This window comes from Oncorhynchus mykiss, chromosome 5 (assembly GCF_013265735.2).
Source record: "Oncorhynchus mykiss isolate Arlee chromosome 5, USDA_OmykA_1.1, whole genome shotgun sequence".
Classification (NCBI taxonomy): domain Eukaryota; kingdom Metazoa; phylum Chordata; class Actinopteri; order Salmoniformes; family Salmonidae; genus Oncorhynchus; species Oncorhynchus mykiss.
Window position 1 is genome coordinate 6,755,213 of NC_048569.1, and position 27,361 is coordinate 6,782,573.

The 27,361-nt window shown below is 44.7% G+C and overlaps 2 protein-coding genes across 5 annotated transcripts in view; both read right to left on the reverse strand.

The window, feature by feature from the left end:
* Positions 1 to 540: 540 nt before the first annotated feature.
* Positions 541 to 8,421, reverse strand: LOC110523129. 2 transcript variants are annotated; one of them, XM_036976682.1, is made up of 3 exons: positions 7,988 to 8,421; positions 2,283 to 3,799; positions 541 to 2,132 (listed from the first exon to the last, which is right to left on the reverse strand). In XM_036976682.1, exons 1-3 carry the CDS (start codon positions 8,256 to 8,258, stop codon positions 1,014 to 1,016), a joined length of 2,907 nt encoding a protein of 968 aa, XP_036832577.1. In that variant the 5' UTR covers positions 8,259 to 8,421; the 3' UTR covers positions 541 to 1,013. The 2 variants fall into 2 exon arrangements, with proteins under 2 accessions (XP_036832577.1, XP_021457219.2); XM_021601544.2 differs by having other exon boundaries at positions 541 to 3,799.
* Positions 8,422 to 20,192: 11,771 nt separating this feature from the next.
* Positions 20,193 to 27,361, reverse strand: part of LOC110524942 (E3 ubiquitin-protein ligase rnf213-alpha) — an 84,769-nt gene continuing 77,600 nt past the window's right edge. For all 3 annotated transcript variants that reach the window (XM_036976679.1, XM_036976680.1, XM_036976681.1), the window contains 4 exons: positions 26,452 to 26,649; positions 23,700 to 23,789; positions 22,739 to 22,917; positions 20,193 to 22,346 (listed from right to left, as the gene is read on the reverse strand). In XM_036976679.1, the coding sequence (XP_036832574.1) occupies positions 22,193 to 22,346; positions 22,739 to 22,917; positions 23,700 to 23,789; positions 26,452 to 26,649 (621 nt within the window). In that variant the 3' untranslated portion in view covers positions 20,193 to 22,192. The remainder of the gene's footprint in view (positions 22,347 to 22,738; positions 22,918 to 23,699; positions 23,790 to 26,451; positions 26,650 to 27,361) is intronic.

Consider the following 27,361-nt stretch of genomic DNA (forward strand, 5'->3'; position numbering starts at 1 on the left):
GGACGACTGCACCGTATTGAGGAGAGGGTGGATGGGGCCATGTATCGCGAGATCTTGGCCAACAACCTCCTTCCCTCAGTAAGAGCATTGAAGATGGGTCGTAGCTGGGTCTTCCAGCATGACAATGACCCGAAACACCCAGCCAGGGCAACTAAGGAGTGGCTACGTAAGAAGCATCTCAAGGTCCTGGAGTGGCCTAGCCAGTCTCCAGACCTGAACCCAATAGAAAATCTTTGGAGGGAGCTGAAAGTCCGTATTGCCCAGCGACAGCCCCAAAACCTGAAGGTCTGTATGGAGGAGTGGGCCAAAATCCCTGCTGCACTGTGTGCAAACCTGGTCAAGAACTACAGGAAATATATTATCTCTGTAATTGCAAACAAAGATTTCTGTACCAAATATTAAGTTCTGCTTTTCTGATGTATCAAATACTTATGTCATACAATAAAATGCAAATTAATTACTTAAAAATCATACAATGTGATTTTCTGGATTTTTCTCACAGTTGAAGTGTACCTATGATAAAAATGACATGCTTTGTAAGTAGGAAAACCTTCAAAATCGTCAGTGTATCAAATACTTGTTCTCCCCACTGTATATACACACACACACACACACACACACACACATACATATATATGACCCCTAGCGCCAGTAAAATGTTAAAATGGCTATGCATTCTAAGTAGTATGCTAGTATGGAAATGGGAATTGTAGTGCCATTCCCTCCTTATCACTCAGAGGCTTCCCCACTGGGCACAGAGAGGCTGCCCCACTGGGCACAGGTGTCATTTCAACGTCTAGTTTTCAAATCTCCAAACATGCAAACTGTGTTTGTTATAGGATTTCGGTTAACAATTGGGTAAGAAAATATTTTAAAAAATGTCAAAATTACTTTACGTTTTTTGCAAATCAAATTATTTTTCCACATCGATTCAACATTATCACATTGATATATATATTTTTGTGAAGAACGGTGTTGTTCCAACCAGTTGGTGCCCAGTAGGAACCTGTCACTCAGAGGCTGCCCCACCACTCGTTGAGATACACCTCTCCACCACCCCAACCTGTCTCCAGGTGTCTATTACCACCCTCCTCCCAGCGTAGGATCTCTCCATCTTCCACCAGCACCAACTTCCATTCCACCTGCTTCTCCGCGGGGAGGACGACCCAGCTGGCCCAGAACCCGTCCTGGGCTCTCTCCAGTGGAACGAAGCCCGTCCAGCTCCCCAGCTCCTGCTGGTTCCCTGTCACAGCCAGCTCCTGCCAGGGAGACTGGGTACGGTAGTGGACACAGAACCTCACCCGTACAGTCTTGGGTTCGATAGGAAGCACAGCCGTCATCTTCTTATTCCTACGCAGGTCTCCATCTGGCGATACAGGTTTAGTTCCCGTTTCTTCGACCTCCTTGAATGCGGTTGCGTCAGCCACCGTTGGATCATCTGAATTGTGATGCGTTTCTGTGGGATGATGCTCCGCCTCGGCAGAAGAGCATTCGATGGACGAGTGGCTTGTCCTCACCCATGGGGAGTCACTGTTGTCCTCTGCGCCGCTGACTGTCATCCATTCATTATAGTCCATCGTGGCTTCCATTATGTTAATTTCAACTTTCTCATAACTCTCCTCTATCCGTGTATCATCACTCTTTCTTTTCCTCTCCTCCTCTACACGCGTGTCCTTGCTGTTATCATCAACGATGTCTGCTTTCCTCTCAGCCACATGTGTGTCTCTAACATCGGTTGGCTGGCTCAACCCGTCAATGACATAGTCATGAAGTAGACAGTCCTTCCTCCAAAGATCCGCTACCATAGCGTCCATGTCAAGATCCTCTACCATAGCTTCTTTCATATCGTCTTCTACTGTCCTATCAGAGACTGACGGCACATGGCTGGTCATGTCAGCACCTGGGTATTCCACTTCCTGTATCTCTGAATCACACACATGGTCAAGTTCTTTAGTCTTAGTGTCAGTCAATATGTCAGGTCGATATTCATTGGGATGTTCTGGTTCCTGAGTGTCGCTGACAAAGGCAACCTGGCTGTCCATATAATCACTTGTACATTCTACTTCCTGTGTTTCTTCTTCACATAAATTGCTAGGTTGTTGGAGGTCAGTGTCACTCAATATCTCTGGGATGTTTTCACTGGGATGTTCTGGTTCCTGAGTGTCGCTGACAAAGGCAACCTGGCCGTCCATATAATTACTTGTACATTCTACTTCCTGTGTTTCTTCTTCACATAAATTGCTAGGTTGTTGGAGGTCAGTGTCACTCAATATCTCTGGGATGTTTTCACTGGGGTGTTCTGGACCTTCAGTGATTACCTCATCTGGATATTCTACTTCCTCTCTCTCCACCTCATACACATGTTCCGGTTCTATCCGGTCAGTGTTAGTCAATTTCATATCAGGTAGATTTTCACTTTCCTGGACTTTGGCAAAAGCAACATGGCTGTGTCTATCGTCATCCGGATATTCTACTTCCTCTCTTTCTTTATCCGACGCATGTTCAGTGTCAGTCAATGTCATCTCCGGCCTCTCTTCGTTGTAAAAGACAACATGGCTGGTCATGTCATCATCTGTGTATTGTACTTCCTGTATCTCTGTATAACACACACGGTCAGGTTCTTCAAGGTCAGTGTCAGTCAATATCATGCCAGGGAGATTTTCATTGAGCTCTTCCAGATCTCTCTGAGGCTTGATGGCAAAGGCATGTGGATGGTTTACCTCCTCCTCTGTGCTCTCACATTGACAATCATCACTCAGTTCAACTTCCTTCAAATCCTCCTCGTCCTGGTTATACACATCTTTGTCCTTCTCATGTCCAGATTGATAGTTTATGTCACTGAGGGAATAGTGACTGGTAGAAGCCTGCTCCTCTTGACCCACGGTCCGGTCAGTCTGGGATTCGGCGTCGTCCTGACATAAGCCTTCGTAGAACTGACATAAGCATTCACTGCAATGACACAAGCCTCCACAGACCTGACATAAACCGTCATAGTGCTGACATGTGCCTTCACAGTGCTCTTGAGGTTGAGAGCCAAGGTGAAACTCCTCAACAATCTGCCACTCAGCATATGACTCCCACGTGTAAGGACCATCGCTCTCATTGGTTGTTGTTCGGATCCGTCTAATGGGTTGTAGATCCTCATTGGTTGCTGTTCGGTTCCGTCTAATTGGTTCTAGATCCTCATTGGTTAGTGTTCGGATGCGTCTATTGGGTTGTAGATCCTCATTGGTTGCTGTTCGGTTCCGTCTAATTGGTTCTAGATCCTCATTGGTTAGTGTTCGGATGCGTCTAATGGGTTGTAGATCCTCATTGGTTGCTGTTCGGTTCCATCTAATTGGTTCTAGATCCTCATTGGTTGTTGTTCGAATCCTTGTAATGGGTTCTATCTCATCAATGGTTATTGTCGGGATCCCCTCAATGTGTTCTACACCCTCATTGGTTGTTGGGATCCCCTCAATGGGTTCTACACCCTCATTGGTTGTTGGGATCCCATCAATGGGTTCTACACCCTCATTGGTTGTTGGGATCCCCTCAATGGTTTCTACATCCTCATTGGTTGTTGGGATCCCCTCAATGGGTTCTACACCTTCATTGGTTGTTGGTATCCCCTCAATGGGTTCTATATCCTCATTGGTTGTTGCTGAGATCCCCTCAATGGGTTCTACATCCTCATTGGGTATTGTTGGGATCTCCTCAAAGGGTTCTACATTCTCACTGGTTGTTGGAATCCATTCCATTGGCTCTCTCCTCCATTCCTCTCCATCCCAGCTCTCCAGCGTCTCGTCTTCACCCTCCTCTGGAAAATAAGCACATTGGAGATCCTATTAAATGACTGGATGGGCCATGTCATAAACCCTCAAAGTTCCAAACCAGTCTAATTGGAATGAATAGGTCGTTATCAGTAAAACCTCACAATACGGTGCAGAGCTTTCAATTTGGCTGCTGGGGGGCAAGGAGACCCCCAGCTCCGCTAAAACCATTGACAACTATGTGCTGTTTTCAAGAGATGGTTAAATAAATGTTAAAACGAATTAGTTTTAATATCGTCACCTCTTTAAGAGCCTAGTGATTTCAGATTATTCCACATTTAGCTCTATCATCAGAGTTATACAGTAACTGCATGAGTTTCGTGATCAGTAAACACCAATTGATCATGTCATTTCAGATATGTGAAGGTAGCATATCCATTTTGGATGTAGCTAGCTAGCTAAGCAAACAACATGTGTCTTTTTTATTTTTTTATTTATTTTTTATTAACAACAAATCAATACATAAAGTACGAGGGAACACAAGCACACAGATTACAAACAATGGACAATCGAGCTAGGGGCGGGGCTGGGGGGGGGGGGGGGGCTAGGGGGTACAATATCACATTACAATTTCACAAAGACCTTAAGGGACATACATATACTTACAATTCTAACAGCTTTTTTGTTAGTAGAGCATTTAACTGTCTTAAAATAAAGTTACATTTATTTTTGTAGGGTATGAAAAATGATTTTCTGTTTGTAAATTTACATTTGTGCATATGAAATTTGGCCAAAAGAATAATGAAATGAATTACATAAAAAAATGTCAGCTTATTTCTATTATATGTAAAGAATCCAAACAGTACATCTCTCCACAATAGTGTAAAATCTTCATAAATGCGTTCAATTATAAACCTACTGATGTCTTGCCACAGTTCTTTCGCTCTGTTGTTGAATGGACCAAAAGAGAAACAAATCTTTCCTACTGATGAGTCAACAGGGTCAATAGAAGGTAGGCTCTGAGGGTCAGGTCTTTCCTACTGATGAGTCAACAGGGTCAACAGAAGGTAGGCTCTGAGGGTCAGGTCTTTCCTAGTGATGAGTCAACAGGGTCAACAGAAGGTAGGCTCTGAGGGTCAGGTCTTTCCTACTGATGAGTCAACAGGGTCAATAGAAGGTAGGCTCTGAGGGTCAGGTCTTTCCTACTGATGAGTCAACAGGGTCAATAGAAGGTAGGCTCTGAGGGTCAGGTCTTTCCTACTGATGAGTCAACAGGGTCAATAGAAGGTAGGCTCTGAGGGTCAGGTCTTTCCTACTGATGAGTCAACAGGGTCAACAGAAGGTAGGCTCTGAGGGTCAGGTCTTTCCTACTGATGAGTCAACAGGGTCAACAGAAGGTAGGCTCTGAGGGTCAGGTCTTTCCTACTGATGAGTCAACAGGGTCAATAGAAGGTAGGCTCTGAGGGTCAGGTCTTTCCTACTGATGAGTCAACAGGGTCAACAGAAGGTAGGCTCTGAGGGTCAGGTCTTTCCTACTGATGAGTCAACAGGGTCAACAGAAGGTAGGCTCTGAGGGTCAGGTCTTTCCTACTGATGAGTCAACAGGGTCAACAGAAGGTAGATTCTGAGGGTCAGGTCTTTCCTACTGATGAGTCAACAGGGTCAACAGAAGGTAGGCTCTGAGGGTCTTGACACGTTCCTGAATAACAGAGCAACACCTGAGGGATTGGCGTCTAAAACAATGGCAACATCTTTAGGCGTTACAGGGACCTTGTAAAGGGATAAGAATTCCTTATAACTGAGTAAAAGACCCTCTGCATTTACCAGTTGGCTCACCAATAGGATATTATTTCGGAACCAATATTCTAAAAACAAATACGTATTTTCATACAATATATCCCGATTATTCCATATATAATATCTGTGTGGAGAAAAACATGTCCATGTCAAGCTCTTTCCAAATGCGTAATCTCCGATGAAGCAAGCTAAATGACAAGTCCTCGTCCTGGTACAGTTGTCAGACTACTGTCACCACCAATATAGATGGAAAGCAAACACTATTTGGATATGGCCGTCTAGTTTATCCCCTCAAAGTTATCTAGCCAGTGTCTAGCTAGTGTTCTGTTATTAACTAGCCATATTGATGTGATCTGTTGTTAACTAGCTAGCCAATTTGATGTGATCTGTTGTTAACTAGCGAGCCAATTTGATGTGATCTGTTGTTAACTAGCGAGCCAATTTGATGTGATCCATCAATCAATGTAGCCTATCATGTCTGTCAGCAGCAATCGTGATTAAACACTCTTAAAAACAAAATGTTGAAAAGGGAATGTTAGCTAAATTCGCTAGGTCTACACCTTCATTGGTTGTTGGGATCCCCTCAATGGGTTCTACATAAAAAGTACATTAGGTCTACCTACAGAGGCGAGCAAAGTTAACATTACCAGCTAACTGTACAAAGTTTCTACCAGTAGCTAGCAAAGTAAACATTACCAGCTAACAGTACAAAGTGTCTACCAGTAGCTAGCAAAGTAAACATTACCAGCTAACAGTACAAAGTGTCTACCAGTAGCTAGCAAAGTTAACATCACCAGCTAACTGTAAAGTTTCTACCAGTAGCTAGCAAAGTTAACATTACCAGCTAACAGTACAAAGTGTCTACCAGTAGCTAGCAAAGTTAACATCACCAGCTAACTGTACAAAGTTTCTACCAGTAGCTAGCAAAGTTAACATTACCAGCTAACAGTACAAAGTGTCTACCAGTAGCTAGCAAAGTTAACATCACCAGCTAACTGTAAAGTTTCTACCAGTAGCTAGCAAAGTTAACATTACCAGCTAACTGTACAAAGTGTCTACCAGTAGCTAGCAAAGTTAACATTACCAGCTAACTGTACATCGGCAAATGTACCCTTCTGCTGCTTGACAGGCAGAGCCCACAAAGGATGGGAAATTAGCTTAAACCACTCGTACTTGTCAGGTATAGATCACTTTTATTTTATAAATCACTCAAATATACAATTAATGTTGGCCGATATTGTGAGGCTACCGACACATTATCTGAAATGAAAGAGATCAACTGAGGTTTCCTGATCATGAACAGCATGCAGGTCCTTGCTGTAGTGTAGCCTATAACTCTGCTGATCATAGAACTGTCACTCCAAAACTAGCGGACCAATGGAGACTCTTCGTCTACGCTTCCCTCTAAACCCCACCCTTCACGGAAATATAATGCCAAACCTCGCACTTGAAAGGACTGACAAAGCTGTCAGTCCTGTAATATCCACCTCACTTGCATTGGCAACGTTAACACGTTTCCCATGCCAATAAAGCCCATTGAATTGAAAGCAAAGACACGAGTAGCGTAACCAATAGGTAGTACATGCAGGCAAGAGCGTAGGCAAAATGTATTCAATAGGATTCGTTGCTGGGAAAGTTTAACGGGAAACTATGTTTGCATTCGTTTTCAAATATTTTAATCATTTGTCATAGAGTTTTGCTCTCGCTTTAAAAATGATTTGATTACAAGTTTTGGGGGTTTTGCTTTTGATGTCTTATTTTTGTTTATAATTCTATACATTTAGCTTTCAATTGTTTGGTTTTGATTTCAACATCCATTATTTCACCCGTCATCGAAACTATGTTTACATTCTCAACTTTACATTTCATGTTCACGATTTATTTTATTTTGAATTCAATTACATATGGCGTGAAATTGACCCCATACAGAGAGCACTATGATTATTTTTGTCTGCCTCCTTAAGGGGAAAGTAATGCAAAAGTAACTGAAAGTAATGAAATTACGTTAGAGTATGTGTAAACCAAACGTTACTGATTACAATTTCTGACAGGTAACTAGAAAGTAACCTACCCAACCCAGCAAACAAATCTAATAGCTACTGTAATATCTAAAGCATTAATCAGACAATTAAACTAGGGAATTTTGTTACAGACAACTGATATTTGTTTTTCACTTAAGCAAAGGGTTTCATTGATATAACAATTTATATTTTCAACCTCCTGCGCGCTCACAGCTGACAGCTTCAAGGAGACCTGCGCACACGTGTTTGTAGACATGACTGTAGTAGGCTTCCGATTCATTATCATGGCGGATCTCTCATATAGCACAAAACATAACAAGCGTAGACAGCAACTATGCTGCATATGGGTTACATTCGACTTCATTACAATCCTAGGACCGATCAGTGAAGAATGAACACTAATAAATGTTGATTTACCTGTTGACTCGACACAGGACAGTATTTTTTCTTCGTTTGTCGTCTCATTTTCGTCCTTTTCAGTTTCCAAAATAGTGTCGTCATCAACCTTTCTTCTTCTTTTACCTCTCTCTGTCTGTATATATCTGTATATGATGAGTGCAGCCCATACAGACATCATAACAATAATAGCCAACACCACTGCAACCACCCAATCATTCATACAATACAACGCAGTTAAATCCCCTGCACGTCTTTCAAAAACGACGGTTTTACTTTTCTTGATCGTCATTTTTGCAGCCTCTGTCACGGATAGGAAAGAGCGAATATAGGCTATGGGCGCGGATTCCAACAAGCGTGCGCTGTGCGTGTTTCTCCACCATCCGCGTTCCAAATGACCTCTTGTTGCGGCACGCACACATATCTCAGATCTGCAATCAAGTGAGCCCACTGCCAATACGCTGACTGGATCGCAGGGTGACGGTACAAGGTGTTGAAAGAATCAAGCAGACTCAGATAAAAGCAGCTCCTCAATTAGCCTGTGTGTTAAACCAAATTATAAAACATGACTCAAACAACAATACAATAAATTGCATAATGATTGTGTGTTGCATTGATTATGATCTATGGAAATTAATGCTTTGTGATACACATTTTGCTGACTTAAAAAAATAAATAATCTTAGACTGGCTCACACGTAGGCCTAGTAGTGGTGGTATCTGGTGCTGGAGTTAGTGATTTATATATCTTTATTTAACTAGGCAAGTCAGTTAAGAGCAAATTCTTATTTACAATGATGGCCTACCAAAAGGCAAAAGACCTGTGGGGACAGGGGCTGTGATTAAAAACAAAAAAATATATTACAAAACACACAGAGACCTAAGACAACAACAAAGCAAGGCAGCATGGTAGCAACATGACAACAACATGGTAGCAGCACAAAACATGGTACAAATATTATTGGGCACAGACAACAGTAACCCTACAGCACTAACCCTAACCCTAACCCTAACAATACATCACACAAAGCAGCCACAACTGTCAGTAAGAGTGTCCATGATTAAGTCTTTGAATGAAGAGGTTGAGATAAAATTGTCCAGTTTGTGGAGGATGAGGGCTCCAGTAGATATCTCAGATAGGGGGGAGTGAGGCCTAAGAGGGTTTTATAAATAAGCATCAACCAGTGGGACTTGCGACGGGTATACAGAGATGACCAGTTTACAGAGGAGTATGGAGTGCAGTTATGTGTCCTATAAGGAGAATTGGTGGCAAATCTGATGGCCGAATGGTAAAGAACATCTAGCCGCTCGAGAGCACCCTTACCTGCCGATCTATAATTTACGTCTCCATACTCTAGCATGGGTAGGATGGTCATCTGAATCAGGGTTAGTTTGGCAGCTGGGGTGAAAGAGGAGCGATTTACGATAGAGGAAACCAAGTCTAGATTTAACTTTAGCCTGCAGCTTTGATATGTGCTGAGAAAAGAACAGTCTAGCCATACTCCCAAGTACTAGTATGAGGTGTAGTGGTGGTGTCTGGTCCTGTAAAAATGCTTTGTTTGTGTGTGGGTAGTATGGGAATTGGTTTTGAATAATCCAGTGTGATTGGGAGCTTATTATTTGACATGGCCATGTATTTCAATATAAAGTCATTTCTTTCCAGCCTCAGAATTACTGCTACTGTCAATGAAAAGTACACATTTGCTGCCATCTAGTGGTATAAAGGTGTAGATCCCACAATTCATGTACTATTTGGCTACTGAGATGTAAATGGTTTGATCAAGAGTAAATCCTTGATCAGAGTAGGCCATTCACGCTTCGATCACATCGAGAGTTTTGTGCATGTTGGTACAGCCATAATTACATTCATTTCCAATGAAACGCTGCGTTTGCCTTGCGTTGCAGAGCCAGTTGCAGTGCGTTCTGTGCGGTGCATACGTTCGATTTATCGTTCGAACGTATACGTCAAACGGTGTGCGTAGACGGCTTGACAGAAATGGTAGCTTATATATCCAGATGCTGCTGCTTACCATTTTGCGCAAAAGCCCTGTCGGTGTGTTCGAAGCGTCATAAGTGCAACAGTCTATTCATTTGTTCAACTGCATTCTTTTACACTCTAAAAACAACTTGTTGCATCAGTATCACTTGATAAAAAGACAATAGTTTCTGTTTACTGGTAGCTTTGTGCTTGATATATCATTCTCTGGCACATCCGTATTACTCTTGATGGGATATTGTTGATGTTTAGGGCAGGGACATGACCGTAATCGACATCCTCAATTCACTGTAAGGTCTACCTACACCTGTTGTATTCGGCGCATGTGACAAATAACATTTGATTATATTATTTGAGAATGGTTTTACATTTGCGCAGTTCCAAAATATGTGCATTAAGTTACCTACTTCAGAACACGAACAAAAGTGATATAAATCAGTGTCACTCAGATTAAATCTAGTTCATGATTATGATAAATCTTATCAAAATTATAGTGGAGGAGCTGGTTCTTTGAATAATTAATATTATCCCACTCCAGTACAATGTGTAAGAATATATTTTCCCCAACTCTTGGACAGGCATGTGATATGATGAGGAGGAATACCTGTTGTACATTGCAGATACAAGACCAAGGGCCTGTCTGTCATCCAAGGTACATCTTGAACCATAAAATGCTGTGGAGTTGAAGATAGAGAACCACGAAAAACCAGTGAGGGGAATATGATTATTTTAATATCTTGAAATGAACCATGACCTTTGTGAATTACAGGTAGGTGAAGGGCATGGAACGAGACAGTAGGAAATGATTCCAAAATCTGCGAGATTTCATGAAGATTGAGGAGTAGACGTTATTGATTTGCTGCCAAAGCAATCAAGGAGCTTGATATAGACCACAAATGTGGCTAGACTCAATGTGACCCAAAATGGAAGATCTTGCATTCTGATTGGGGAGCACAAAGCCTTTTTGTTGTTGTTTACTATTCGCCAAGGCACATCAAAGGTAGGTTTTAGCCAGATCTCAAATGTTCTCATCTGAAAAGCCCCCCCCAAAAAATAGCTTAAAGTTGGGGAAAGAAAGATGACCCGATTTCCTAGGACAGTGCAGGGTAGTGAGGCTTATTCTAGGATTCCTCATGTTCCAAATTAGAATACATTTTTTATGTTCTAAATAAAAAGGAGTGAGGGATGCTCGAGGGACATATGGATAAGAAGACAGGAAACGGGTAGGTGATGACGTACAGCTCTCTCCAGATCCTGGTCCCTTGTAGGTCAAAGAAAATAAGACCGTCACCCGTGCATCTGGTCCAGCGGGTTTTCAAACCTCTCCTTGAGAGGAAAACCTCTCCTCACCCACAGCTGTTTCCGTGTGTTTGAACCATTCCACAGGTAGCTCACCTGATTGAACTTGTCAAATAATCATCATCAAGCCCTTGAATAGGTAAATCAGGTGAGACGTTGTGAAACGCCTGGTGGTCCCCAAAGAGAGGTTTGAAAACCACTGGTCTAGTCCCACTATGACATCATCAACAGTATCAGGTTCAGCTCTCTTCTGACTGGCAGAATTTCACAAGCTACTGAGGTTCGTACCATAGAAATGGAATTACTAGAATTAATTAAGTACCATTACTATTTCTATGGTTCCCACTTACAGGTGATTGGTCCGATAGTAAAGGGTCTTGATCGGGACAGAGCGGGACACGGAGTGGATCTTCCTCCTTGAACAAGTCTGAAGGGGAAAGAGCGGGGGGGGGGGGGGGGGGGGGGAGTAAGAATCCTTGTTAACACCTTGTGCTAACATGTGGATTTCGTGAACTGATCAATATGTTCCAATCACTATCTGTGTAGGAGACATTTTGGCCTGTTTATGAGTTGCGTATGCGGTCTGTCAAGGTTATTTTGACTTGTTTTGTACGCTAGAGGACATATGTTGGGGTCATGGGTCATTGGTCACATGTGTGTGTATATAGGTAGCACAGGTGACCAGGAAGGGTTAGCACAATGTTACCATAGACCCTACATGACTGAATATAATATGCATTTTCTCAGCTTCAGGGTTTCCGCGGCTGCCCACCTTGCATTCCCCCTGGTGCCACACTGTGTCTTTACATGCTCCTGGTGGGAGGAGCAGAGATGGTTGGCCAGGTGAGCAGGGGAAGCATCCAGACCAGCCCTGATGAGACCCACCTCTAGGAGGTTCCAACCCACACACCAGCTCTGGAGCCGCCATAGGTGGACTCGGTGTTGCCTTGGCGGTAGTGGCAGGAGCCAGGGTTGGTTTCTTTGTGGTGGTGTCAGGTGTGAGCTGTTGTTGTAGTTGGAGGTTCGGTGTCAGCATCAGGAGCCTTTGTAGGTTTAGTGGTGGTGTCTGGTCCTTGAGTTGTGGTGGTTTGTAGAAGTGAGTTCAGGGGTCATCGTAGTTAAAGGTACATCGGACAAGGCTGAAAAGTGAGAGCTTTGCTTGTTAAGAGCCAGTGTCACCTGTGTGTGTGTGTGTGTGTGTGTGTGTGTAACAGGACTCTTCTTACTGTACGTAGTGTTGAGAACAATCATCATGGACTCCAGCACGTAGCACCAGTCACAGATCTACTATCTGATAGGGAAACAGCACGGATAGCACAGATCATTCTACTCTCTGCAAATGCATGCTGGTTTGGTCCTTGTTGACTGGGGGTAACCACAGTTACCAAAGATAATCCAAGTTTATCACAACAGGGCCAGGAGTTTTTCCCCAGGATCATGTGATCTGACCAGGGAAAACTTCCTGGCCCTAAATAAGGCTCTAGTTAAACATCGTAATTCAAAAAAACCTACCCAACTGTCATAATGAATCATACAACGCAAGAGCCATTACCTGAGCCATCTGCTGACTCCTGTTCACTGATGGACTGTATCAGCAAGAGCCATTACCCGAGCCATCTGCTGACTCATGTCCACTGATGAACTGTATCAGCAAGAGCCATTACCTGAGCCATCTGCTGACTCATGTTCACTGATGGACTGTATCAGCAAGAGCCATTACCCAAGCCATCTCCTGACACCTGTATCAGCAAGAGCCATTACCCGAGCCATCTCCTGACTCATGTCCACTGAAGGACTGTATCAGCAAGAGACATTATCCGAGCCATCTCCTGACTCCTGTCCACTGAAGGACTGTAATCAGCAAGAGCCATTACCCGAGCCATCTCCTGACTCCTGTATCAGCAAGAGCCATTACCCGAGCCATCTCCTGACTCCTGTATCAGCAAGAGTCATTACCCGAGCCATCTCCTGACTCCTGTCCACTGAAGGACTGTAATCAGCAAGAGCCATTACCCGAGCCATCTCCTGACTCCTGTCCACTGATGGACTGTATCAGCAAGAGCCATTACCTGAGCCATCTGCTGACTCATGTTCACTGATGGACTGTATCAGCAAGAGCCATTACCCGATCCATCTCCTGACTCCTGTATCCGCAAGAGCCATTACCCGAGCCATCTCCTGACTCATGTCCACTGAAGGACTGTAATCAGCGAGAGCCATTACCCGAGCCATCTCCTGACTCCTGTATCAGCAAGAGCCATTACCTGAGCCATCTGCTGACTCATGTCCACTGATGGACTGTATCAGCAAGAGCCATTACCTGAGCCATCCCCTGACTCCTGTATCAGCAAGAGCCATTACCCGAGCCATCTCCTGACTCCTGTATCAGCAAGAGCCATTACCCGAGCCATCTCCTGACTCCTGTCCACTGAAGGACTGTATCAGCATCAGGAGTACAGAGCCCCTGAAGTCATCATCCTTCAGATCATAAATAAACCTGAAAACACATTTTAAAATGGCTCCCATCATTTCATGCACAATCAATTCTACTCAAATGAACTACACGAATACTACACATTTAAAACAACATTACAGTAATAAGTCTTGTAGTTTCATGGGACGTTCTAGTAAAAACACACGGACCACTCAGTCTTTCGGCCGGGACGTTAAACGGACGTCCTGACTCTCTGTGGTCACTAAACATCCCACGGCACTTATCTTAAGAGTTGAGGTGTTAACCCCGGTGTCCTGACTCTCTGTGGTCACTAAACATCCCACGGCACTTATCGTAAGAGTTGAGGTGTTAACCCCGGTGTCCTGGCTAAATTCCCGATCTGGCCCTCGTATCATCATGGCCACCTAATCATCCCCAGCTTCTAATTGGCTCATTCATCCCCCCTCCACTCCCCTGTAACTATTCCCCAGGTCATTGCTGTAAATTAGAATGTGTTTTTAGTCAACTTACCAGGTAAAATAAGGGTTACAATTTATTCGATTTTTTAAATAAAGTGAGCTTGATTCCAAAACCCAGAAGGTATACACAGGTAAAAGAGGGGAGTATATTACATAGCTGTTACGGTGAGTGAATGAGGACCCAAAAGCGAACTAACTTAAACAGAGCTTCTTTAATAACCAAACTGTGGTAGGCTCAGATAGACCGGCAGATTCCGACAGGACAGGACAAGGTTACAGCAAACATGACGATAGTCTGGCTCAGGCATGAAACACAACAAACAAGAATCCGACAAGGACAGGAACAAAAACAGAGAGAGATATAGGGACCTAATCAGAGGGAAAAAGGGAACAGGTGGGAAACGGGGTGAATGGGTAGTTAGAAGGAGACAAGGAACAGCTGGGGGAAAGCGGGGGAGAAAAGGTAACCTAATAACGACCAGCAGAGGGAGACAGGGTGAAGGGAAAGGACAGAGACAAGACACAACATGACAGTACATGACAGTACCCCCCCACTCACCGAGCGCCTCCTGGCGCACTCGAGGAGGAAACCTGGCGGCAACGGAGGAAATCCTCGATCAGCGCACGGTCCAGCACGTCCCGAGAGGGAACCCAACTCCTCTCCTCAGGACCGTACCCCTCCCAATCTACGAGGTACTGGTGACCACGGCCCCGAGGACGCATGTCCAAAATTCTACGGACCCTGTAGATGGGTGCGCCCTCGACAAGGATGGGGGGGGGGGGGGGGGGGAAGACGAGCGGGGGAGCGAAGGACGGGCTTGATGCAGGAGACATGGAAGACCGGGTGGACGCGACGAAGGTATCGCGGAAGAAGAAGTCGAACTGCGACAGGATTAATGACCCGAGAAATACGGAACGGACCAATGAACCGCGGGGTCAACTTGCGAGAAGCCGTCTTAAGGGGAAGGTTCTGAGTGGAGAGCCAAACTCTCTGACCGCGACAATATCTAGGACTCTTAGTTCTACGCTTATTAGCAGCCCTCACAGTCTGCGTCCTATAACGGCAAAGTGCAGACCTGACCCTCTTCCAGGTGCGCTCGCAACGTTGGACAAAAGCCTGAGCGGAGGGGACGCTGGACTCGGCGAACTGAGATGAGAACAGCGGAGGCTGGTACCCGAGGCTACTCTGAAAAGGAGATAGCCCGGTCGCAGACGAAGGAAGCGAGTTGTGGGCGTATTCTGCCCAGGGGAGCTGTTCTGACCAAGACGCAGGGTTACGAAAAGAAAGACTGCGTAAGATGCGACCAATAGTCTGATTGGCCCGTTCTGCTTGACCGTTAGACTGGGGGTGAAAGCCGGAAGAGAGACTGACGGAAGCCCCAATCAAACGGCAAAACTCCCTCCAAAATTGAGACGTGAATTGCGGACCTCTGTCCGAAACGACGTCCGACGGAAGGCCATGAATTCTGAAAACATTCTCGATGATGATTTGTGCCGTCTCTTTAGCAGAAGGAAGCTTAGCAAGGGGAATGAAATGAGCCGCCTTAGAGAACCTATCGACAACCGTAAGAATAACAGTCTTCCCCGCTGACGAAGGCAGTCCGGTGACAAAATCTAAGGCGATGTGAGACCACGGTCGAGAGGGAATAGGAAGCGGCCTGAGACGGCCGGCAGGAGGAGAGTTACCGGACTTAGTCTGCGCGCAGACCGAACAAGCAGCCACGAAACGACGCGTGTCATGCTCCCGGGTGGGCCACCAAAAACGCTGGCGAATGGAAGCAAGCGTACCCCGAACGCCAGGGTGGCCGGCTAACTTGGCAGAGTGAGCCCACTGAAGAACGGCCAGACGAGTAGGAACGGGAACGAAAAGAAGGTTCCTAGGACAAGCGCGCGGCGACGGAGTGTGAGTGAGCGCTTGTTTTACCTGCCTCTCAATTCCCCAGACAGTCAACCCGACAACACGCCCCTCAGGGAGAATCCCCTCGGGGTCAGTGGAGGCTACTGAAGAACTGAAGAGACGAGACAAAGCATCAGGCTTGGTGTTCTTAGAGCCCGGACGATAAGAAATCACGAACTCGAAACGAGCGAAAAACAGCGCCCAACGCGCCTGACGCGCATTAAGTCGTTTGGCAGAACGGATGTACTCAAGGTTCCTATGGTCAGTCCAAACGACAAAAGGAACGGTCGCCCCCTCCAACCACTGTCGCCATTCGCCTAGGGCTAACCGGATGGCGAGCAGTTCGCGGTTACCCACATCATAGTTACGTTCCGACGGCGACAGGCGATGAGAAAAATACGCGCATGGGTGGACCTTGTCGTCAGAGAGGGAGCGCTGAGAAAGAATGGCTCCCACGCCCACCTCTGACGCGTCAACCTCGACAACGAACTGTCTAGAGACGTCAGGTGTAACAAGGATAGGAGCGGATGTAAAACGATTCTTGAGGAGATCAAAAGCTCCCTGGGCGGAAACGGACCACTTAAAGCACGTCTTGACAGAAGTAAGGGCTGTGAGAGGAGCTGCCACCTGACCGAAATTACGGATGAAACGACGATAGAAGTTTGCGAAGCCGAGAAAGCGCTGCAGCTCGACGCGTGACTTAGGGACGGGCCAATCAATGACAGCTTGGACCTTAGCGGGATCCATCTTAATGCCTTCAGCGGAAATAACAGAACCGAGAAATGTGACGGAGGAGGCATGAAAAGTGCACTTCTCAGCCTTCACAAAAAGACAATTCTCTAAAAGGCGCTGGAGGACACGTCGAACGTGCTGAACATGAATCTGGAGTGACGGTGAAAAAAATCAGGATATCGTCAAGGTAAACGAAAACAAAGATGTTCAGCATGTCTCTCAGGACATCATTGACTAATGCCTGAAAGACAGCTGGAGCGTTAGCGAGGCCGAAAGGAAGAACCCGGTATTCAAAGTGCCCTAACGGAGTGTTAAACGCCGTCTTCCACTCGTCCCCCTCCCTGATGCGCACGAGATGGTAAGCGTTACGAAGGTCCAACTTAGTGAAAAACCTGGCTCCCTGCAGGATCTCGAAGGCTGAAGACATAAGAGGAAGCGGATAACGATTCTTCACTGTTATGTCATTCAGCCCTCGATAATCTATGCAGGGGCGCAGAGACCCGTCCTTCTTCTTGACAAAAAAAAACCACGCTCCGGCGGGAGAGGAGGAGGGGACTATGGTACCGGCGTCAAGAGCTACAGACAAATAATCTTCGAGAGCCTTACGTTCGGGAGCCGACAGAGAGTATAGTCTACCCCGGGGGGGGGTGGTTCCCGGAAGGAGATCAATACTACAATCATACGACCGGTGTGGAGGAAGAGAGGTGGCCCTGGACCGACTGAACACCGTGCGCAGATCGTGATATTCCTCCGGCACCCCTGTCAAATCACCAGGCTCCTCCTGTGAAGAAGAGACAGAGGAAACAGGAGGGATAGCAGACATTAAACATTTCACATGACAAGAGACGTTCCAGGAGAGGATAGAATTACTAGACCAATTAATGGAAGGATTATGACAAACTAGCCAGGGATGGCCCAAAACAACAGGTGTAAAAGGTGAACGAAAAATAAAAAAAGAAATGGTTTCACTATGATTACCAGAAACAGTGAGGGTTAAAGGTAGCGTCTCACGCTGAATCCTGGGGAGAGGACTACCATCCAGGGCGAACAAGGCCGTGGGCTCCTTTAACTGTCTGAGAGGAATGTCATGTTCCCGAGCCCAGGTCTCGTCCATAAAACAGCCCTCCGCCCCAGAGTCTATTAAGGCACTGCAGGAAGCTGACGAACCGGTCCAGCGTAGATGGACCGACAAGGTAGTGCAGGATCTTGAAGGAGAGACAGGAGTAGTAGCGCTCACCAGTAGCCCTCCGCTTACTGACGAGCTCTGGCCTTTTACTGGACATGAAGTGACAAAATGACCAGCGGAACCGCAATAGAGACAGAGGCGGTTGGTGATTCTCCGTTCCCTCTCCTTAGTCGAGATGCGGATACCTCCCAGCTGCATGGGCTCAGCACCCGAGCCGGCAGAGGAAGATGGTAGTGATGCGGAGAGGGGGGCGACGGAGAGCGCGAGCTCCTTTCCACGAGCTCGGTGACGAAGATCAACCCGTCGCTCAATGCGAATAGCGAGTTCAATCAAGGAATCCACGCTGGAAGGAACCTCCCGGGAGAGAATCTCATCCTTTACCTCTGCGCGGAGACCCTCCAGAAGACGAGCGAGCAAGGCCGGCTCGTTCCAGCCACTGGAGACAGCAAGAGTGCGAAACTCAATAGAGTAGTCTGTTATGGATCGATTGCCTTGACATAGGGAAGACAGGGCCCTGGAAGCCTCCTCCCCAAAAACAGATCGATCAAAAACCCGTATCATCTCCTCCTTAAAGTCCTGATACTGGTTAGTACACTCAGCCCTTGCCTCCCAGATTGCCGTGCCCCACTCACGAGCCCGTCCAATAAGGAGAGATATGACGTAGGCGACACGAGCAGTGCTCCTGGAGTAAGTGTTGGGCTGGAGAGAAAACACAATATCACACTGGGTGAGGAACGAGCGGCATTCAGTGGGCTCCCCAGAGTAACACGGCGGGTTATTGATTCTGGGCTCCGGAGATTCGAAAGCCCTGGAAGTGGCCGGTGGATCGAGGCGGAGATGGTGAACCTGTTCTGTGAGGTCGGAGACTTGGGTGGCCAGGGTCTCAACGGCATGTCGAGCAGCAGACACTTCCTGCTCGTGTCTGCCTAGCATCGCTCCCTGGATCCCGACGGCTGAGTGGAGAGGATCCGAAGTCGCTGGGTCCATTCTTGGTCGGATTCTTCTGTTACGGTGAGTGAATGAGGACCCAAAAGCGAACTAACTTAAACAGAGCTTCTTTAATAACCAAACTGTGGTAGGCTCAGATAGACCGGCAGATTCCGACAGGACAGGACAAGGTTACAGCAAACATGACGATAGTCTGGCTCGGGCATGAAACACAACAAACAAGAATCCGACAAGGACAGGAACAAAAACAGAGAGAGATATAGGGACCTAATCAGAGGGAAAAAGGGAACAGGTGGGAAACGGGGTGAATGGGTAGTTAGGAGGAGACAAGGAACAGCTGGGGGAAAGCGGGGGAGAAAAGGTAACCTAATAACGACCAGCAGAGGGAGACAGGGTGAAGGGAAAGGACAGAGACAAGACACAACATGACAGTACATGACAATGGCAGAATGTCAGGAACATTGACAATTGTGGGCTTTCATTATTAACTATTCGTCCATCAATCAAATTTAAAAAAGTCCTACAAGAAAGAACCCAGTTACAAATCTCACGTGAACTTTGAATAAAAAATAAAAGTTTGGCAAAATATGCGGTTTAATGAAAAGGCCAATTGCACATTATATACCACTTTGAAACTGAACCCTCAATTAAGCAATAATGCATGAGGGGGTGTGGTATATGGCCAATATACTACGGCTAAGGGCTGTTCTCATGCACGCCTGGACTCAGCCCTTAGCTGTGGTATATTGGCCATATACCACAAACCCCCGAGGTACCTTATTGCTGTTATAAATTGGTTACCAATATAATTAGAGCAGTAAAAATTAAATGTTTTGTCATACCCGTGGTATATGGTCTGATACACCACGGCTGTCAGCCAATCAGCATTCAGGGCTTGAACCACCCAGTTTATAGTATGTATTAGGACAGTGAAGCTAATCTTTTGTATTGTTGCTATCAACTATGGAGTGATGATGGCCGATGGTCTTCATGGGTCGCTGGGCCTAATGCTGTGTTCACGTGCTAGTCAGACCTAGGAGACTGACATTTTCGTCACGGAAACTTGTGGTAGAAACATGAGCTCCGAGTTCCCCCACTTGAAAGTACCAGAATCACCCAATAGGAAGTACAAACGCAAGTACATGATGTTCATTTTAACTCGGAGGTTTCGAGTTTCTGATAGCACGTGAATGCGGCATACAATTGTGATGGAGTGATATATTCCCCCCCCCCCAAAAAACAACACACACACACACTCGATAGCACAATGATTTTGTTTCAATCATTGTTTTAATAAGTACAATTACATTTTTCACAAACCAATTTCATCCTTGAGATTCATGATCAATGCCCAACTGCAATATAAAAAACCTTCAAATGATTAAATTGACAATTTACTATACTTCAAGTCTAGACTAGGGCCTAGATTTAATAAGATCTAAATTAAACTGCATAGCATATCGAGATTTAATCAGATCTAAATTAAACTGCATAGCATATCATCTAGATTTAATCAGATCTACATTAAACTGCATAGCATATCATCTAGATTTAATCAGATCTACATTAAACTGCATAACATATCATCTAGATTTAATCAGATCTACATTAAACTGCATAACATATCATGTAGATTTAATCAGATCTACATTAAACTGCATAGCATATCATGTAGATTTAATCAGATCTACATTAAACTGCATAGCATATCATGTAGATTTAATCAGATCTACATTAAACTGCATAGCATATCATCTAGATTTAATCAGATCTACATTAAACTGCATAACATATCATCTAGATTTAATCAGATCTACATTAAACTGCATAGCATATCATCTAGATTTAATCAGATCTACATTAAACTGCATAGCATATCATCTAGATTTAATCAGATCTACATTAAACTGCATAGCATATCGAGATTTAATCAGATCTACATTAAACTGCATAGCATATCATCTAGATTTAATCAGATCTACATTAAACTGCATAGCATATCATCTAGATTTAATCAGATCTACATTAAACTGCATAGCATATCATCTAGATTTAATCAGATCTACATTAAACTGCATAGCATATCATTGCGATGTCGGAGGTGTAACTGGTATATGTTTTGTTGGTGACATTTTACCATAGTAAGTTAGAGGACTCTAAATGGATAACCCTTTTTACCATTGATATTTAAGGCTTCCACAATTTTAAAATAGTAAACTGGAATGACACACATGATTTAATTTAAGACTTCAGCACTGGTGGGGCCAGTACATCACCAATATTTGTGTGTGTGTTATATATATATATATATTATTATTTTAAACACAAAAGAACAAGAAAATTGACTACTTCAAAATGGGAGATGGCCTCAATGGCACTGTCCATTCTGTTACAGACACTACGATGGCACTGTCCATTCTGTTACAGACACTACGATGGCACTGTCCATTCTGTTACAGACACTACAATGGCACTGTCCATTCTGTTACAGACACTACGATGGCACAAATACAAAGATGAGTCCTCTATCTAACTCTATGCATTTTCCTTACTACATATTTTCACAACTCTTCGCTGACAATGTTCCCGATTCATGTGTTTAATGTACTTTTATTACACATTTAAAAGCTAGTGATTCGTCAGAAACTATGACGACAGTAGGCCTAACCAACCTACATTTAATTGAAGTTAAAGTAAATCTAATAAAAGTAATTATTCCCCCAATTTAAAAAAATATATAAAATAAAAACATAAAGGCCTGGAATGCCATCATCTGTTCCTCCATTGACAGAACCTCGACAGAACTAGAGTCTCAGCATTTTGGAGGCATGAAGAAAAGGGAGTACGAGTGGTAGATAGCTGTAAATAAATGCACATAACTCTGGCTAGCTAACCAACTTATGGCGAAACAAATTCCACTTATTCAACTTCGCTTTGCTATTGCTCATCTGTTGCTAGTAACTTTTTCTTTATCTTTTAGCATTTAAAAAAAATGCTTTATTGGATAGAGGAGAGACAGTGGGAAAGATACTGTATATAGAGAGTTTTTGCTGAAATACCATTGGGCCGGATGGGAACCCACGCTGCAGTGGTTATTCGTTCTGGAGGTAGCCGTTTAGCCCGCTAGGAGACAGTAACAGTAACCTTCCTTCACTAATGACAAGGGGGCTCCAGTTATGTTTACATTTACGGTTTGCGATATATTGTTTTTTTCATTGCATAATGAAATCAAATGAGCAAGTGTGTGAGGTTGGAGCTACCTCTGACTTCTCTCCCGTTTCAATGCCACCGCAAACTTCCAGGCTTCGACGTACTGAGACAGGTCGATCTCTTCAGGGAAGAACTCCTCGACGTCAGGTGGGATGTCCAGGTTCTTACGCTCCATGTATGCCACAAGTGTGTCTTTCAGACTAGAAGAGAAAGGCCATGCAATGGCACATGTGAGGTTCACAGAACTAGTTGAATGATTTTTACTGGTTAAGATGGACATTTGGTGGTATTAAAAAAAATAAAGTTTGCTTTGAAGGGAGAGAAGTACACCACAAAGGTACTGCAAAGTCCCGGGAAACATCAGGGAAGATCATCATCAATGATCTGTGTAGAAAACAAGTTCCCCATTGCACTTAATCAATTTCCCCCCCCAAGTCATACTGTGCAAATGTTTCCGCGTGGACGTCGTTTCCAGACGGGTAAGTGCTACACATGAAACATTAGAATGTTCAGCATTCTATACAATGGCAAGTACAACCACTCCACGTTGCTTGTTGGGCCTTTGCTAGCGTGTGTCTGTATGTAGCCTTACCCCCAGTCAGGCTTGTAGGTGTCAGATGCGCGGGGACCCTTCAGGACCAGTATCAGGAACTCGTGCATCTCCAGCAGGATGGAATCAGCGCTGCTTTTATTAAAGAACCCAGTGAGCAGCCTGTGCTCCTCCTCTCCCAGGGCCTTCCTGTACTCTTCTGAGATCCCTTCAAATGGGTCCTTAGGACAGGTAGGGCAAGAGAGAGAGAGGAAGTCAACCCCTAGTAGTTACATTTATGCTATGTCCACACTATGTCTTCCAATTTGTGTGCTGAAAAGCCAAGCGCAGCAACAACAACAACATGATATATTCTTGCACTGCGTTAGTAAGTCAGCGTTTCCCTGCTGCCCTCTTACTCTCAGCTCAATACCACTATAGACACAAGCACACATTGGATCAATGCACTCTTGGGCTTATAATGTGGAAGCACCTTTAGGCATTTAACATTGCCCTCTTATAGTTTAAGTGCCAAGTGGGTAATGGTTAATCTCGTTCACAGCGCCTCACAAAGGGACTTGAATGGAACCTATGGCAAGAGCGGGAAAAAACTCCCACTGGAAATTCATTGGCTGATCTCTCTCAGTCCATCACCATCTAGCATGACCCTTAGGACCTCCAAAGCACGAGCAGTGCAAGTGATTTAGGCTAAACAAATAAGTGAGTTCGGAAAATCGGGAAAGTATGTGAAGTTCATTTGTGAAACTAGTTTTTACATATAAACTTTTATATGCCCAAATTTGGGCTTCCCAAAAATATGGTCGCTATGATAGAACATATATTGTTGTTGCTGATTTTCACATCTCATCTAATACAGCTGTAGCAGGCTTGCTCTCTCCCCCACCCTCGATTTTAACCCATGTCCAGCGCCCAGACTACCGCATTTGAGGCCCCGTGGTACATTTTACCATATTAAAACATCCAAGAGGCTCCCTAGCCAGCAATAGGTGAGTAGGTGTCTTACCCTCTTGAGCCACAGCATGTTTTCTGATTTGAGTGATGTCAGGAGCTGCCACAGTGCCAAACAGTGCTTCAGATAGTATCTGCCCAGGGCCTGAGGACAATAGAAGAAGACCTGAGGTTAGCCATGCTTCAGATAGTATCTGCCCAGGGCCTGACGACAACACCTGAGGTTAGCCTTATCTTACACACAAACTACCCCTGCTTTAAATGACTAAGCACTTGTGTATGAATTAACTGGATAGGTGCACAGAAATATGACAATAATTCCCTCTGGCCTATCAGAAGGCTATAACTATCCATTGCTTTTCAATCAGATCTATAATAAGTGTCTAGTGGTGGGGGTCAAATTTCGATTGAGCAAATCTCTTATATAAACATGACATAAATTGGTAACAAGTTGACTCTCAGTGGTCTCGCATCACATATAGCAATATTGAATACCCCTGGCTCAGACTATACCCCTGGCTCAGACTACACCCTTGGCTCAGACTACACCCCTGGCTCAGACTACACCCCTGGCTCAGACTACACCCCAGGCTCAGACTACACCCTTGGCTCAGCCCAGGCTCAGACTACACCCTTGGCTCAGCCCAGGCTCAGACTACACCCTTGGCTCAGCCCTGGCTCAGACTATACCCCTGGCTCAGACTACACCCCAGGCTCAGACTACACCCTTGGCTCAGCCCAGGCTCAGACTACACCCTTGGCTCAGCCCTGGCTCAGACTACACCCTTGGCTCAGCCCTGTCTCAGACTACACCCTTGGCTCAGACTACACCCGTGGCTCACCCCTGGCTCAGACTATACCCTTGGCTCAGACTACACCCGTGGCTCACCCCTGGCTCAGACTACACCCCTGGCTCAGACTACACCCGTGGCTCACCCCTGGCTCAGACTTCACCCCTGGCTCAGACTACACCCCTGGCTCAGACTACACCCTTGGCTCAGACTACACCCGTGGCTCACCCCTGGCTCAGACTACACCCTTGGCTCAGACTACACCCGTGGCTCACCCCTGGCTCAGACTACACCCCTGGCTCAGACTACACCCGTGGCTCACCCCTGGCTCACCCCTGGCTCAGACTTCACCCCTGGCTCACCCCTGGCTCAGACTACACCCCTGGCTCAGACTACACCCTTGCCGTTTGTTGGAGAAAGGCCTGTATTGGAGGATGTTGTTTGTACCGTTTTGAGATGTGGACCTCACCCTTTTATGATAAAATGTTTATCATCCCATTGCCTTTTGCGTCCCTTTGATATTTTAAGTAGAAAATGTGAATTAATATTGAATTAAAAGCCTGTTATATTAAACAATGTGCTTTTCAATACGAAACAGATGAAACATTTACAAATCTGCATTTTCTACGTGTCCCTCGTCATTTTATCCCACGTAACTCCATTATTATAAAGTCTGGGTTATTTTTGTTGCTTTGACAAAGTCATGTCTGAAGAATATTATGTATTTGATGTGATTTTAATGATTCATTTACATCTGTAACTCATTTTAATACGGTGGAAACTAATTCAATTTTAGAATTTTTATTTCAAAAGAAACTTTTGAAACCCGATGAAAACATCAACCCTGTTACTTGATTTTGGCATTTTATTATTGGTACTTACTACTACATTCATAATTTTTTAAATTGAACCTCTAAGATGATTATTATTATTATTTTAAATGAAGTTTAACATGTTGTTTATTTTCAAAATGTTATTTCACCTTTATTTAACCAGGTAGGCCAGATCACCTTTATTTAACCAGGTAGGCCAGATCACCTTTATTTAACCAGGTAGGCCAGATCACCTTTATTTAACCAGGTAGGCCAGATCACCTTTATTTAACCAGGTAGGCCAGATCACCTTTATTTAACCAGGTAGGCCAGATCACCTTTATTTAACCAGGTAGGCCAGTTGAGAACAAGTTCTCATTTACAACTGCGACCTCTGGTCAAGATAAAGCAAAGCAGTGTGACACAAACAACAACACAGAGTTACACATGGAGTAAACCAACATTCAGTCAATAATACAATAGAAAAAGTCTATATACAGTGTGTGCAAATGAGGTGGGATAATGGAGGTAAGGGGGTTTATGACAGAATGTTAAATAATATAATTCAGCAGATGCTTTTATCCAAAGCGTACATACATTTTACAATTAGATGATATAAAACTTTTTTTGGGGACAAAATTACACTACCCAAAAGGCTCTCTATTGGTGGAATGACCCAAATATGGCAGATTATAATGTACAGTATATCACCAATAGCCCCGTCTGCATTTAGAATGCACAGGAGATGTAACAAAAAATGTATTTGGTATTGTTCCACAAATGTAACTTGATCTTTTGATGTTGTGTGTCTTATCTGCTATGTTGTTTTCTCAGGTCTCTCTTTATGTCGTGCTGTGGTGTCTCTCGTTGTCGTGATGCGTATTTTGTCCTATATTATTATAATTTTTGAAAACATTTTTTTTTATCCCAGCACCCTTCCCCGCAGGAGGCATTTTGGTAGGCCGTCATTGTAAATAAGAATTTGTTCTTAAAATAAAAATCTTAACTCATTGATTTAATTCACTGGCTACTTTTATAATAAAGGGACAGACTTGTGTTTGGACTGTGAAATGAGCAGAGGGGCAATCTATGCGTGCACTCGAAATCACGTTTATTACAGACTAAATGTAACGCGTGCCCTAGCTATTATGAAAGATCGGCGCCTATTGGAGACGACTTGACAATGGAGGCCAACAAGACTGACCGTTAGGATGTGTGGAGCTGTTTGATCTCCCATCTGCAGCACCTCCTCCAGGTAGCTGCCCAGCTCCATGTGGGGTTCTCCCCCGGTCATAGCCAGGAACCCCAGGGCCACCTCTACGGTGGAGAGGGCCTCACACACCTCATTGTACGACTTCAGCTCTCCAACTAGTGTCGACAGGGCCCGCGAGGGCAGAGGCACCTAGAGACACAAAGACAAATCTCCAAAGTAGAGAGGACAAAGCCCTATCTCCAAAGTAGAGAGGACAAAGCCCTATCTCCAAAGTAGAGAGGACAAAGCCCCATCTCCAAAAGTAGAGGACAAAGCCCTATCTCCAAAGTAGAGAGGACAAAGCCCTATCTCCAAAGTAGAGAGGACAAAGCCCTATCTCCAAAGTAGAGAGGACAAAGCCCCATCTCCAAAAGTAGAGGACAAAGCCCTATCTCCAAAGTAGAGAGGACAAAGCCCTATCTCCAAAGTAGAGAGGACAAAGCCCCATCTCCAAAAGTAGAGAGGACAAAGCCCTATCTCCAAAGTAGAGAGGACAAAGCCCTATCTCCAAAGTAGAGAGGACAAAGCCCCATCTCCAAAGTAGAGAGGACAAAGCCCTATCTCCAAAGTAGAGAGGACAAAGCACCATCTCCAAAGTAGAGAGGACAAAGCCCTATCTCCAAAGTAGAGAGGACAAAGCCCTATCTCCAAAGTAGAGAGGACAAAGCCCTATCTCCAAAAGTAGAGAGGACAAAGCCCTATCTCCAAAGTAGAGAGGACAAAGCCCCATCTCCAAAGTAGAGAGGACAAAGCCCTATCTCCAAAGTAGAGAGGACAAAGCCCTATCTCCAAAGTAGAGAGGACAAAGCCCTATCTCCAAAGTAGAGAGGACAAAGCCCCATCTCCAAAGTAGAGAGGACAA

Coding starts and splice junctions, on each gene's coding strand:
- LOC110523129 (XM_021601544.2), bottom strand. CDS start 8,258: ATGACGATCAAGAAAAGTAAAACCGTCGTTTTTGAAAGACGTGCAGGG. Junction 3,800..7,987: donor GTCCTGTGTCGAGTCAACAG/GTAAATCAACAT, acceptor CTTATTTTCCAG/AGGAGGGTGAAGACGAGACG.